The sequence below is a fragment of the Martes martes genome (genome assembly GCF_963455335.1).
Source record: "Martes martes genome assembly, chromosome: 3".
NCBI classification, from domain to species: Eukaryota; Metazoa; Chordata; class Mammalia; order Carnivora; family Mustelidae; genus Martes; species Martes martes.
Window position 1 is genome coordinate 153,502,530 of NC_137890.1, and position 13,865 is coordinate 153,516,394.

Genomic DNA, 13,865 nt, shown 5'->3' on the forward strand with positions numbered 1-13,865 from the left:
ATTCTCGTGGGTAAAAGGTGGTCAGAAACCAGAAGAGGGCCAGGACAGTCCACCAAGTACCCCATGACCCAACACGGGGTTGGGGAGCAACAGGGGAAACCCTGCGATACGAGGACACGGAGGAGACCTGCGTAAAGACCAGGAAGGAACAGACAGTGAGGACCGCCCCCGACCTCCCTACATCACCACCTCCCCCAGAGCTTGCCCCAAATCCCAGGGTAACTGGGCAGGGGTGGGGAGCATCTCTGAATCGACAGAGATGCGTCCTCAGAATAGAAATTCGGTGGAATTACTTTTTACATCCCACCTGCCGCACAGCGGAGGTTACGGCTTATGCCCCACCTTGAGTTTTCTACTTGGTGAGAGGGTTTCTGTCTGGACTTAGACCACTAGGGAGCTCAGAGCAAACCGCAACCCTTTCCTATTGCCAGGAACACGTGTCTGGGGCAGGATTCTTGGACTTCTCTGTGCCATCTACTCTTGCTTGCCCTGGCTCCTGGGATCCCGGCCTGTAGTGAAGCTATTGTCCCACTAGCTACACTACTGTTACCCCACCGGAATCCTGTCTGGAACAAGGCAAGGCGCATATGCACCTGAGACCGTGTGTGTACCAGGTACGTATTTAGAGTAATTTATAACCCTGGTTTGAAAACTCTCAGCCGTAAGCCTTTGAAGACATAGGAGCCCCCGTGCAGCAGTCTCCATCTATGGACCCTGAGAGGTTGGGCAGGTGGCTGGGGGGGGGGGGGAGGGGACGAGGGGCAGGAAGACTTTCTGATAGGGTAGCAGCCCCCAAGCTCACAGTTAAGAGCAGAGCTCCCAGCTGGGGTCCATTCTTGTCTTGGCAAATAGCTCCCATGCAAATCAGTGCCATCAGAGGTGGAGGTGGTAAGGGCAGCTTAGGGGAGCCGGGTCCTCCCCCCAGGTCCTGCCCAGATGCACCCGCCTGCTAAGGCCTCCACCATTCTGTCTCATGGACCCCCAGGTCATCCTTGAGGGCACAGCAGAACGGGCCATTCCGACCACACTCTTCCAAGCCTCTTGTAAAGTGGATTTCTTTGGTAATGCACAGGCTGACAATTCGCTCTTTGCTTGGCCTCAAGAAGAGGGACACTAATGGATGTTATCTTTTAAATGAAGAATTTGTCCTGTACACAGAAAGAGAAAACAGGCTTTAAACCATAGAACCATAGCAGGGAAGCATCAAGGGGTCGTGACATGGGGCCCTGGGGACACACAAAGGCATAAACAACAAACGACCCCAGTCCTGGGCCCCAATCAGCTCTGGGCCAACAGCAGCTGCACCAGAGCCTTCCTGCACCAGGGTGACCTTGAAAACCACACCTACCGCAAATACGCTGCATGACAGCTTTTTTTTTAGAAAAACCAAAACCCTCAATATGCTTGAATATTTTTCCTTTTATGTCATTACATCCGAGTTAACCCCTTGGGTTTTGCTTTTACGGTAGCACTCTTTCCTTAAGCATATTAGGTCAAGCTGACATGTAGTATAGATTGGTACTATTCTTATCACACACGCCACCTGAATGCCAAACATGCTTTTAACACGGACACTCGGATGCCTTTTTAGGAAAAACAAATCTTTATTTAAAAAAAAAATAATAACTTACAAATTGAGAGAACTCTCCAAAATGAGACTGTTCGTTTTGTGCACAGTGTTGCAGCCTAGAAGAGGTCTGCCCCGTTTTGCTTTTTTAAGGTAACTTTACAAAACTATGAATATCACAAACTGTTTTACAGAGTCTTTCCTGTTCCGTATCCCATGCCAGTACAGAGCACCACACAGATAGAAAACTATCGTAAATAAAACATTTCAGCCAGGACTGGCATAGATTTATAGATTTATATATATATATATGTATATATATATATAATTTCAAAACAGCTAACAATTAATGTCATCCTTAGTCAAAACTGAAGTCAAACTAGCCTTAAAACTACGACACTCTGGATACACGTCCGCGTTATAGCTCCCATACAATATTTAAAATATATTTAAACTTTCAAATACATTTATAAGGTACACCGATAATGAGAAAATAAAGTCTTAAGATTTAAATACAAATCACCATATAAAACCTCCAGGGAACACAGAACGTCTTATTGTACAGAAGTGCAGGCTAGCCCGCCCTGCGGCAGACTCGGACACGTGACAGGCCTTGCACACGGCAGGACGCACGCACAGAGCCGCGGCCGCCCGAGATAAAGGGGAAGGATGCTCGGTGGCACCCGCTCCCCTCTTCTCATGACTCCGGCCTCAAGCCCCAAATCCACCTTGCTTTACTCTTGGGCACGACGCAAGCCAGTGCCGTGGAGAAAGCAACACACTTGTCCCCGAGACCCCGCGGATCACTTGGTGTTCTGCTCCAAGGCGGAGTACTCTGTTTCCGACACCCTAGAGGCATCGATGAGCTTGGTGAGGCCTGTCTTGGCCGAGTACTTGAAGATGAAGGCCTTCATCAGCTCGTACCTGTAGTTACGATTGATAAAGCTGTAGAGCACAGGGTTGACACAGCAGTGCACCAGCGACAGGCACTGTGTGACGTGCAGAGCGGTGAAGAGGAAGTTCTCCAGGTGGCAGGTGAAGGGGATGTAGTGGAGGATGGAGAAGATGTCCAGGAGTACCACCACGTGGTAGGGCAGCCAGCACACGAGGAAGACCACCACGTAGGAAAAGATGATCTTGCGGCTGGTCTGCCTCTCCTGGTCACTGGAAGCAGCGAGGGCGCGGGCCAGCAGGCAGTAGAAGACGGCGATGATGCAGAAGGGGATGGCGAAGCCCAAGACCACAGAGACCAGCTCCATGCTGATGAGCCACTCCTTGACGCTGTGCTCAGGGTAGAAGGAGCGGCAGTAGGTCTCGTTGTTGGATGCCGACGTGACGGTCTTCAGGTAGTAGGTGTCCGGCAGGGACACGCAGAAGGCCAGGAGCCACACCAGCACACAGACAACACGGCGGACCACCTTCTTCCTGCGGCTCGAGGTGCTGGCGAAGTAGGTGATGGAGAGGTAGCGGTCCACGCTCATGCACGTGAGGAAGAAGATGCTGCCGAACAGGTTGATGGAGAAGATGAGGTGGGTGACTTTGCATGTGAGCTCTCCCATGGGCCACTGGTTATGCTGCACGAGGCTGACTACCCAGACGGGGATGGTGACCACCACCCACAGGTCGGCGATGGCCAGGTTGAGGATGTAGCAGTGTGTGTCGTAGCCGGTGGTCTTGGCCTGGATGTTCACCCAGACCACCACAGAGTTGGCGATCATGCCAATCACAAAGATGAAGATATAGATGAAGGACAGCGTGTACAGCAGCACCCCCTTGTTGGGCATGTTGGGACACAGCACCGTGTCAACGACAATGCAGTCACTGCTGTTGCACGGCCAGCTCATGTCGGAGAAGTTCCCTGGCTCCGAGTAGTCAAAGAGGTGCAGATCCATGGCGCTGCGGGCAGTAAGCAAATGGCCTGTGCAAAGATCAAACAGAGAGAATGCAATGAAAAAGTGGCTTCATTAGGACACACCAGAGGCCCGGTCAAGGCGCTTTTCCAGCGCTCTGCACACTCAGTGGTGTCTTCCCAACAAAAGAAAAGGAAACAGTCCAGCAGAGCTCCACACAACAAAAAACAGGCCCGGTATCTAAGTTCGTGCGGTGTCTAAGCGAGAAAGAGGGCCTGCTTTCTCTGTCTTTGTATGGCTGTGTTCACCAGGCATCACCAGCCTGGCTATGCCCACAGTGTGAGATTGGTGTGCTCCGGGGGCCAGAGAAACATCTGACAGCCAAGGTGACGCTGGCCACTCACTCAGTCTTAGTAGAGGACAGTGGCGCCATTCTCCCCCATGTCCCAAAGAACAGCAGAGTCCACTGTTCCTAGCACTGCTGTATTATAAGTATCCTGCTCTGGTGTCCTAATGAGAACGCTTGAGATTCCCTTCTCAGTGTGCATCAAAAATGGGACTCAGGGGGCACCTGGGTGGCTCAGTGGGTTAAAGCCTCTGCCTTCGGCTCAGGTCATGATCCCAGGGTCCTGGGATCGAGCCCGCTTCAGGCTCTCTGCTCAGCAGGGAGCCTGCTTCCTCCTCTCTCTCTGCCTGCCTCTTCGTCTGCTTGTGATCTCTGTCAAATAAATAAATAAAATCCTAAAAAAATTAAAAAAAAATGGGACTCAGCGCATACTACCTTCCTGCAAAATGCACATGGAAACCTGGGTCTTGGGCCACCTTCAGCGTGCAGCCATGAAGACCACAGGTGTGCGACACCCCGCAGCTTGATTACACCCCAAACCTGCAGAGACCTCGGGTTTTCAACGAAGGGCAGCCACCCAGCTGTCCACTGCCTAGTTTCCCCTTCTTTTGTTTATCCAACTACTTCAAGAGCAACTTGGGCCAAGATCCAGAGCACAAAAGTCACCACCTGCTGCATTTCTGGGGTGGGGGAGCAATCTTCTCAACTTTCTTTCCTGCTGACTTGACATGAGGCCAACACTCTGAACTGTCACCGTTTTACTGTCCACAGAGAATTCAGCTCCAAAGTACCACTACGGCACCTAGAAATGATCATTCCTCCTCAAATGCCCCAGCTAGGAGAGTTCCCGGGAGCAGTCTTCTACTGGTGCCCCACCCACTCAAGGGCCTTGAAATCCCTGCAAGACATGGTCCTGGGTTGGCTGCCCACTGGGTGACCGTGGGAACAGGGGTGTCTTGCTAGGAATGACCTCATATGGAAAAGTGGTTGTCTTTCCTTCTCACGGGTCATAGCTAATAACTGACCCCAGTCGAGCTTCTGTGCCAAGTTCATCCAAAGTGGACCCCAGGTCACATAGGAAGATGGGTGACCCTCGTCCACGGGTCAGCACGCAGGTGGCTATGCTAACAGTATGTGGACACATAGCTGGGAAAAGCACCCATCCTGAGACCAGACCTTCCCGGGTAGGAATCCTGATTCCTTCCACATTGCTGTTTAACTTGACTCGCTAACCTGTCTTGGGCTGCATTCTTGGGACACCAGCACCATCTCACAGAGGCACCCAAGAACAAAGGGACCCACTCCAGAATCTAGCACATAGCAGATGCTCTAGTAAGTCTCCACCTCTGCCCTTCCCCCATCCTTTTGGCAAAATGCACAGCCCCCCTTTTCGCTCCACATTGAAACCACCTCTTACTGCCTAAGGAATACATGTCCCTTCCTGGAGGAAGATGCAGGGGTGAGCACAGACGGGCAGCTTGATAGCTTTACCTTCAGGATAAATGAACAGCATCCCTGACGGGTGAGACATCCTGCTGCCTCCCAGGACCCACTCCTTAGTTTCAAAACTCACAGCAGGTGACCTCATCTTAAATCTCATCGTTAGCGGAGACCACCTGCAGGCTTCTGGGCAGTTCTTTTCTATGGGTTCGAAGTGGTCATCTGTCCCTCTCCTGGTGACCTAAGCAAGTCCCGTGTCCCTACTGCCGAGGGGAGAATGCTGGGCCGCCCAGGAGGAGCTGGCAGAGGCAAGGCCCACAGCCCGGGAGCCTGGTGGTCCTCGGAGCACCCCAGCAGGAAGATTCCTATGCCCTACGACCAGCAACTTGGGCCAGACCAGACAGACCACACAAGCACAGGGAGCACCCAGGGAGACTCAGCACGACCATGTTTAGGACAAACTCCTCACATTATGAAACTTTGGACCACTCCGTCCTAAGAGGCAGCTTAAGGCCCCTAAAGGACGTGGGCACAAGGGGCAACAGAGAACACCTTTGAGGAGCCAGGACTCCGCAACCCACTGGACTGGCCTCAGGGTGGCGTGCTTGGAAGCCTCAGAGCCCGGGGTCCAGGTGGTCCATGGGGCCATCCATGGGGCTGTCCACGGGGCCAGAAAGGAAGGAATGAGCCCCAGCCCTGGTTAGCCTGACTGGGTCCAAGTACACCCAGATCTTTGCTCACAAGTTGTCAGTGACCGAGCTCCGGCCTCCCATGCCGTTCAGCAGACAGACCCTGGGCACTGTTCAGTGTGGACAGTCAGACCCACGCAGAGGCAAGGGTCTATGAGAAGTCCCCTGCCTCTCACCCCACCTTTTTGGAAATTACCAGGTCAGGGTGTCGGGATCCACCCTCCTGGCCCGCCAACTGCCGCTGTTCCCGGAGCTCCAGCCATGGCGGGAGAGGGCTCGGCTCCGTCCTTGGTTTCCCCATCAGCCCTCTGGGCACTGAAAACCCGACTCCGCGATCACTGGTCCTCTGAGCCAGAAGCACTTCTTGCTCGCAGGGCAAGGCTCCCCTCCAGCAGTCCTCTCCCCTCCCTTGGGGGCCCAGTGAGACTCTTCCAGCCAGGGCCGAAGGGGAGAGCAGAGGCTCCCAAAGCTCCTGGCTCGAGCGTGAAAGCCAGCTGGCCCCCGATCACTGATCTCCCACCAACCATCAGCCCAGAAGCTGAAGCCCGAGGCCTGTGCCCGGACCACCGCCTCCCCCAGGGGGACCCCCTGGTACCCCTCCCTCCCAGGGCGGGAAGCCTTAGTGGTCAAGAGAAGGAAGGAGGCACAAAAAGGAGATGAAACAAATTGTGGTCCTCAAGCTCCCTGCAAATCCCAACGGGGGACTAAAGAGGGAAACGGGACTCACAACGGCTTAGCCCCCTGTCCTTTTGGTATTTTTCCTGCATTTGGTTTTGGAAACAATCCAGGGCTGTTTCCAGAAAAGAATATGATTTGACAAAGACAATGTGCATGGATGCCGCATGTGGCCTGCAGCAGAGGCCCGTCTGCCTGAGCTAGTGTCCAAGAGGGCTGGGCTGCATCGGTCCACTTCATGCCATTCCGGCGACAGCATGCGGCCACCATTGGAAAGAGGAATCTTCCTCAGCCACTGGCTGAGATCCTCACAACGGCTCCCACAGAGCCACCAGTATGGCAAACTGTGGAGTGTCTACCCAGATCCCAGGTTTCCAAAGGCTTGGTGACAAAGCTTTGTCGTGGGAAACCTCTCTTCCTGTCCTGGTGGAGGGAGGGGGTGGCCCAGCAGACCAAAGGGGCCACTTTAACTCCCTGAGCATCCTGCACCAGCACCCCAGCTGCCCTCCAGCAAAAGCAGGAGATGGCCTCTGCCGGTACACAGACAGCCCTCCACGTTCTGCATCCGTCCAGAAGGATCCGCGCTCCCATCTAAGTGGCCAGGCCTCTGGACCAGGGTGCTGGTGTGTTCATCCTGGGAGGCAGCAATGGTCTGCCCCAGACCTGGAGGAGACCCCTCTTCCCACTGGGACCAACCTCTCTCTGCTGGGAGAAGCCAGAACCTCCACTCCTGCCAGCCTGGGGCAGGAGCTCAGGAACGCCTTTAAGAGTCAACACTGCCTGCCTTCCTGAGAGCTCAGAGCCGCCCCCCACCAGGGCAGGTGGGAGGATGAGACCCCCTTGCAATTAAGTGGTAAGGCATCTGCCTAAAAGGTCCTGACAGAAGGAAAAAAAAACAGGGCTTTGAATTTTCTACAGCTTTTTGATTTTACAAGTTCACACATTTCACCTCTTGAAAGATTCCCGTGTCTCCAACCGTACCCAACTGTCCCGCAGGTATGTTTACTGGAGGCAACTTCGATGTCCATCGGGAGAGGGATGGTTTGATAAAGTAGGGCATATCCACTGCAGCCATAAGAAGATGTGGGCATCTGCTTTTGCGAAGACAGAACGTTAGAGCATACCTGAAGGGAGAGGCCAGAGGCAGATACACAGACCAAGAACGACCTCAGGGACAGAAAAATCAGAGCCAAAAGGAGGAGCAGCTTTATGTAAATACACGTGCACAGAGGCAGAGAAAAAAGACCTTCAAGAAGGATAAAGCTTTGGGCAGGCAGGGTAGGGTGGAGGCCCAGAGAGGGGACTGTAAATTTCACCCCATAAACTTCTGTATTATTTGAAATCTGACATCAAGAATTAAGTACATTGTGACGGAGGGATGTTTCACAAGACATGGGTGGTGTGAGTTCCATTGTGCTAGAGCCCAGTCACCCAGCTGAGGGCAGAGAACTGGACCTGTCCCCGTCTGCTCCCTTCTCCCCGGCACTCCCGGTGCTCCCTCTGACCCTCCTCCCTATAGCAGCCACATGCTCTGGACCTTTTCTCACCCCCGTGTGCAGGGAGCATCCCACTTCCACCAGGACAGGAAGGGACGTTTCCTATGGCCTGCGGGGGACCCAGCATCTGGCCGGTCCTCCCCACCGGCCTGGGGTCTGCAAAGGGACTCGTCCACCACCTGCATTCCCAATGGTAGAAAGCCATTGGGGAATCAATGGGAGAACTTTTCTGGGAGATGTGCCTCCCACTTCTGAGGCTCCTTATTCATCAACCAAGTATCCCCCACGAGTGAACTACAGCGACTGGCCAGCAACATGTCACTGCCTCCAAATGGCGGCCTGAGCTCACCCAGGGAGCTGGCAGTCAGGCCAGATTTAGACGTCCCCAAGCTTGTCTGCACGGGGTGGCAGTCGGCCTGCAGGGAACAGGCCCTCTCTCTGGCCCAGAGTCAGTCCATCCGTGATGGAGCCTGCCAAGTGTTCGAGCATCTGGCTGCTCTCCCCAAAACGGCCTTCAGCGTGTTTGCAAACTCCCATCACAGACCAGGAAGAGTCTTCTCGACCAACCCTTTAGCCGCTCCTATCCCAACGAAGGCATCCCGTTTCTCCCACCTTGGCCCCACCCAGGACCCACATCTCCAGGCTGTGTCGCGCCACATTCTTCCTGCCCAAGCTCCGCACCCCCACGTCTTCATCCTCGGGCCCCACAGCCAGCACGAGGCGGGTGTTTGGGGCGCTCCCAGTCAGCAGTGATATCAGGCTCCACCAAGACCAGGGGTCTGAGGCCATCCCGGGAGCAGGAGTCCAGAAGACACTTTTCTGAACCCCTCATCAAGCTGAGACAGACATCAGCCTTTTCATGCCCCTGAATGTTTGTGGAACCTCCTCTGTGAGGGGCACTGCTCCAGGGATCCCCGTGGCCTATCCCCCAAGGACTCGCCAGCCAACTGCCAAGGCCAAGAAGGCAGCAGGGTGGTGGCGAGTGGCCCCCAGAGCGGGAGGGTGAGGGATTTCCACTCAAGTGGTTTCTGGAGACCTTCAAAGAGAAATGGATGGGTGAAATGATCAATGAAATACCATAGGGGGGTCACTGAATCAGGCTGAGGCCAAGCTCCCCACAAAGGAAAGCTGGTGACCAGAGTCAGGGGGAGGGGTGGGGGGAGCGGGGGAGTCAGGCCGGGCCTGCCCACGCAGGAGGCAGGAGAGATTTTGAGCGAGGAAGCAGCTTGCAGCAGAAAAGGCTCTGGGGTCAGAGGTGACACAAACCAGGTAGAAGGCAGGCAGTTAAAGGCCAGCTCTGGTGACAGGGTGCAAACAGGCCGGAGGAAGGTGCTCCTGCCCAGGCCCCAGTGGTGCAGATGAGATTACACCTGCCAGGTCAGGGCTGAGCACCAGCTTGGACAGTCAGGGGCCCTCTGGCTGCTGGGGCTCCTTAGGACCTCTGCCTCCAGGTGACTTTTTTTTTTCCAGGTAACCTTTTTTTATTGGTTTTCTGCAATTTGGGATCTATGTCCTCCCAGGAGGGAATTTCACAGAGCCATTTGGTACTGTTCAGACCAGATCACTCGTCTGGCTTCTCACCGCTGCGCACCTTCAGAGCAAGCCCAGGCCAGGAGAAGAGACGCGCTCATCTTGGTCTGTGGCACACAGCTGCTCTCCGCACCTTCCCAACTTCTCCAGGGGCTTCCCCCGAGGGAAGGCACGCTCTGGCCTCCTTGCCAGAGTCCCACATCTTCCACGCTAGCTGGCATGCCGTTCAGATGAGGAGAACCCACACTACATCTAAAAAATCACTAGGCAATTGTACATCATTGGGGTCAGGGTTTGGGGGGGGTTGGTTTTTATGCGTGTGTTTGTTCTTGCTGTTTGCTGTTGTTTTTGTTTTTTTACCGATGCTGCCTTACATCTACAGGAAAGTCCAGAGAAGCTTCAGCTGCGGCAGACTCCCTGCAGCCATCTGCTAGGGCTGACAGCAGATCGGGGACTAGTCTGTCCCCCAGTGCCAAGCAAACAGAAACAAGGCTGTCTTGACAGCAACTTATTTCACACAAGTAAGGAACTGCTCTAAATCATTGGAAAACTCAAAAATAATAAGAGAGTCAAAGAGAAAAAGAAAAACTCCCTATCCTGATTCAGAGGGAGGCCACCTATCACTGGGGTCTTCAATGTACTTCCTGTTAACTCACGGGTTGGGGCATCCTCGCCCACTTTGAAGTATTTAGGGGAGAAAACGAACCCCACATCCAGAAACCCAATCTGGTCTATTGTGCTCAGCTGCCCACAGGAAAGCAATGCTGTGCCCAGAAAGACAGAGCCAGAGATCCACGTCACAAAGACTGCCGGCTGGGTTGGCCCGGTGTAACCAGAGTCCTCGTTCCCACCCAGCTCAGGACCTGGATGAGGCAGTGGGAGGTCAGCCAGGCTCTGGGCCAGACACAACAGGGTTCCTAGGAGAAGGCTACTCCATCTTGGCCTCTTCTCATAAAACTCAGGGATGATCCCCGCAAAGGTATCTGTTACCATAAGAAAATTCAAAGATGCTGGCTATCCCGACGTACAGTCCTTCAGCTGTCCCTTAGCCAATGGCGGTCTAAAGCCACCTGAGTCACTTTCTAGTCCCTCCACCCTTAGAGCGCTTAGAACAAAACCGAGTCAGCTCCCAAACCTACCTATGGTTCAGCAAAACATTCACCATAAAAATATGCAATCCCCTCATTACTTTAACAAGGAGAGCACCTACTTTTTTTTTCCCAATTCTAAATTAGTCGATCCTTAGGTTAAAAAAAAAAAAATCAAATATGTCCTGCAGAAAACCATCAAGTATTCAAAATCAGATAATCCCCCTTTTTCCCTTTTCTTTTCCTCTCTCCCTTTCCTTTCTCTCTCTCTCTTTTCTTGCTTGTTTGTTTTTACTTTAATAGAAAATGTGTGTCCCAGGGCTATGTTTTTCTGGACTTGAAAAACACTTGATGTGAGCCAGCCTTGGGTTTCTTTCTAAACTCTACCTACATGCATGGAACTCAACTAGCAAGGCGTTCTAACAATGTTCTTGTTCCTAAAAGTAAAGCTAAGTTCTTTTTAGCTCCAGATTCCATTTGTGCCCGGCAAAAAACACTGAGAAAAATCTAAAGGCCTGAAGTCTTGGTGGTTTTTCTCCTCCTTAGTTTACTCTTAGGGTTTCTAGAATGACAGTCGGCTGCTCTCAGGTCTGAGTAACTTCAGCCAGCTCCCTCACACCTCCCCGAAAACAGGAGCCCCTCTCCCTAGATGGTCACACAAAAAGCCACTGTTCCTGATGAAGGAGGTTTTTTTGTTTGGATTTTTTTTTTTTCATCCAGAAAGCCTATACTCTGCCTATTCTGGGTCTGATTAGAAACCATAATACCTTCTCAATTCTCCCAGGACTTACTGTTAATAAGGGAAAAACTCACCTCCAAAGTCCTGACTTAGTTAAGCCCCGGCATGCTGCCTTGGCTATACTCTCTGGAACTTTTTTAAAACTATGATTGCAATGCGTGCCCCTTTTTTAAAAATGGACAGGCAGCAAAATACAGGCATTTCTCAATTTTCTTTTGCTCTTCCACACACCCCCCCCCCCACACCAATCCCCAGGAGGCTGTGCGCACATTCAAGTGTTTATGGCAGAGAAGGGGGAAAAAGAGCAAATTGTTTCCAAGCTAGAGCTCCCCTGTGCAACTTTGCTTTAGAGAAAGGCTTTGCATCTGGGGAAACTCGCGGGCTGATGGAGGAAGGACAGGCAGTTTATCCATTTAAAAGCTACAGAAAGTAAAGGACAGACCCAGGCAGCCTCCGCTTTCTTTTCTAGGCAAGCCTATTTGATCTCCGCATTTTTCCTGGAATAAATAAAAGGACACAAAGGCAGCATCTGCGTTTAAAGAGAAAAGAAAAAGTTACCACATTGAGATTCTGCAGAATGAAGTTTCAGGGCATGTCAGCACACCAAATAGCTTCAATGAGCTATAAACCATGTCAGAGGACTCGCTTCCACTTCTGGAAAACCTAATGATCCTGTTGTGAGCAAGTGAATTGAGAGAGAGAGAGAGAGAGAGAGAAGGGAAGGAGATAGAAGAGAAGAGGCGAGAAAGGAAGAAAGACAGAAAAGAAGGAGGGAGGGAGGGAGGGAGGGAGACAGCTAGTCTGACTTTTACAACTTCTCTTTCTCCCTGCAAGTTACAAGTCTTGGCTAACCACCACCCCTGACCTCACTCCAAAGCTCTCACTGTCAGTCACCCCTTGAATCTTTGTGCACGCTAACAGAACTGAACAAAAGTCATGCTTTACCTGAAGGGTGTATTTTAAATTACAAAATCCTGGACTTGTGTGTGTGCTTGTTTTGTTTTGTTTTGTTTTGTTTTTTCCTAACTGAAGTTGGACTTACCTTCCAAGAGCACAATAAATACTCAGATTAGCAAGGATGCAGTCAAAGCCACAAACACGGAGCTGAATTAACATTCACCCTTCCAGCTTCTGGGCTTACAGGAGCCGGGAATCCTGCAAAGCGCCGAATTCCAATACATTCTGGACTCACAAAGATTCACAGCACAGTTCCCTGCTTCACTCAACGATGCCCTTCATAAAGTTCACATCTTTCTGCAATTGCTTATTTCCTGGCAAGTCCATCTATGTCCCGACTGATCTCCCCGTGAAAGAGGTCAGCCGTGGTGCCAGGCGGTTCCCTATGCCAACTCGGAGCGAGCAGAACCGACAGTCTGCATTCTTGCTGAGTCCTCCCCCTTACCCGAGCTTCAGCACCTACAGCAACAAATAAACTCCCGATTCCTAAAGCCAGCAGGCACACACGGAGCGTCCCCTCCACCAGTGACTCAAGGAAACCTGCCTTTTTACTTGCTGCCGCAGAAAAGGGCAGCCCCCAAGTTAGCAGACAGGCTTTGCAAAGCAGCCATGCAGCCTGCAGCCCCGGCTTTCAGACACCAGACCTGCGGACTCTCAGCAACCATCAGGGCGATTCAGAAAGAGGCCTCTGAAAAAGAGCGCTTAGCTGAGAACAGAAACCCTGCCCGCCTTCCTCGCCTTCCTTTGCAGACATGGCTGCGGGGAGCCGTTTCCTTACCTCCGGGGCTGGGCTCGGGCTCAGGGCTCAGGGCTCCCTGCGCGGCTGCTGCGCTCACCGCCTCGGGGCTGAGCAGTTTGCAGGACTGAGCTCTCGGGCGGCAGACCCGCGTTATATACACTGCAGGAAGACGCCTCTAGGTGGCAGCTGTGGAACCCGCTTCGCCCTCGCTCCCGGCCCGCGCCGCCCCCCCCCCCCAGCTCCGCGCACACACACATACACACACACACACACACGCACGCACGCGCGCTCATGCACGCACACACGCGCGCACACCCCTTTCGTAAACCCCGGTCTGTCTTTTCCCGCGCAGCTCTGCACCCCACAACGCACTCTCGGGAAACCCCGGCCGCCCTTCACTTGCAAGGTCTAATGAAGCCACGAGGTCCGGACCCCACTGGGGGAACGTGTGTCAGCAGAAGAAAAACGGCAGAGAAACCCTAGAGCTTTGCAGAATCATCAAATATTTATCTGGTCTCAGGTATATCTTTAATAATCCCATTACCACCAAGAGTTCCTTTGAATGCCTCTTAGCTCAAGGGAAGACTTTGTTCCCAAGACAAATTGCTCTGACCTTCTGAACTTCGGTGTTGATTTATTTGGCCTGAGTTTTCTTTGTTAATTCCTCCAAAACAGAAGTAACAGTTTTGGTAGGAGCGATTAATCGGTGCCGTTTTATATACCCTAAGCGTGGGGGAAAGGGCTTTAGA

At 52.6% G+C, this 13,865-nt stretch overlaps 1 protein-coding gene across 1 annotated transcript; it reads right to left on the reverse strand.

Moving 5' to 3' along the window:
• Positions 1 to 1,596: 1,596 nt before the first annotated feature.
• On the reverse strand, positions 1,597 to 13,227 carry ACKR3 (atypical chemokine receptor 3). Its single transcript, XM_080799182.1, has 2 exons — positions 13,156 to 13,227; positions 1,597 to 3,485 (listed from the first exon to the last, which is right to left on the reverse strand). The coding sequence occupies exon 2, from the start codon at positions 3,457 to 3,459 to the stop codon at positions 2,371 to 2,373; it is 1,089 nt and encodes a 362-aa protein (XP_080655308.1). The 5' UTR covers positions 3,460 to 3,485; positions 13,156 to 13,227; the 3' UTR covers positions 1,597 to 2,370.
• Positions 13,228 to 13,865: the final 638 nt, after the last annotated feature.

What these genes read in the sequence shown, in the direction of transcription:
- ACKR3 (XM_080799182.1), bottom strand. Translation starts at nt 3,459, where the DNA reads ATGGATCTGCACCTCTTTGACTACTCGGAGCCAGGGAACTTCTCCGAC.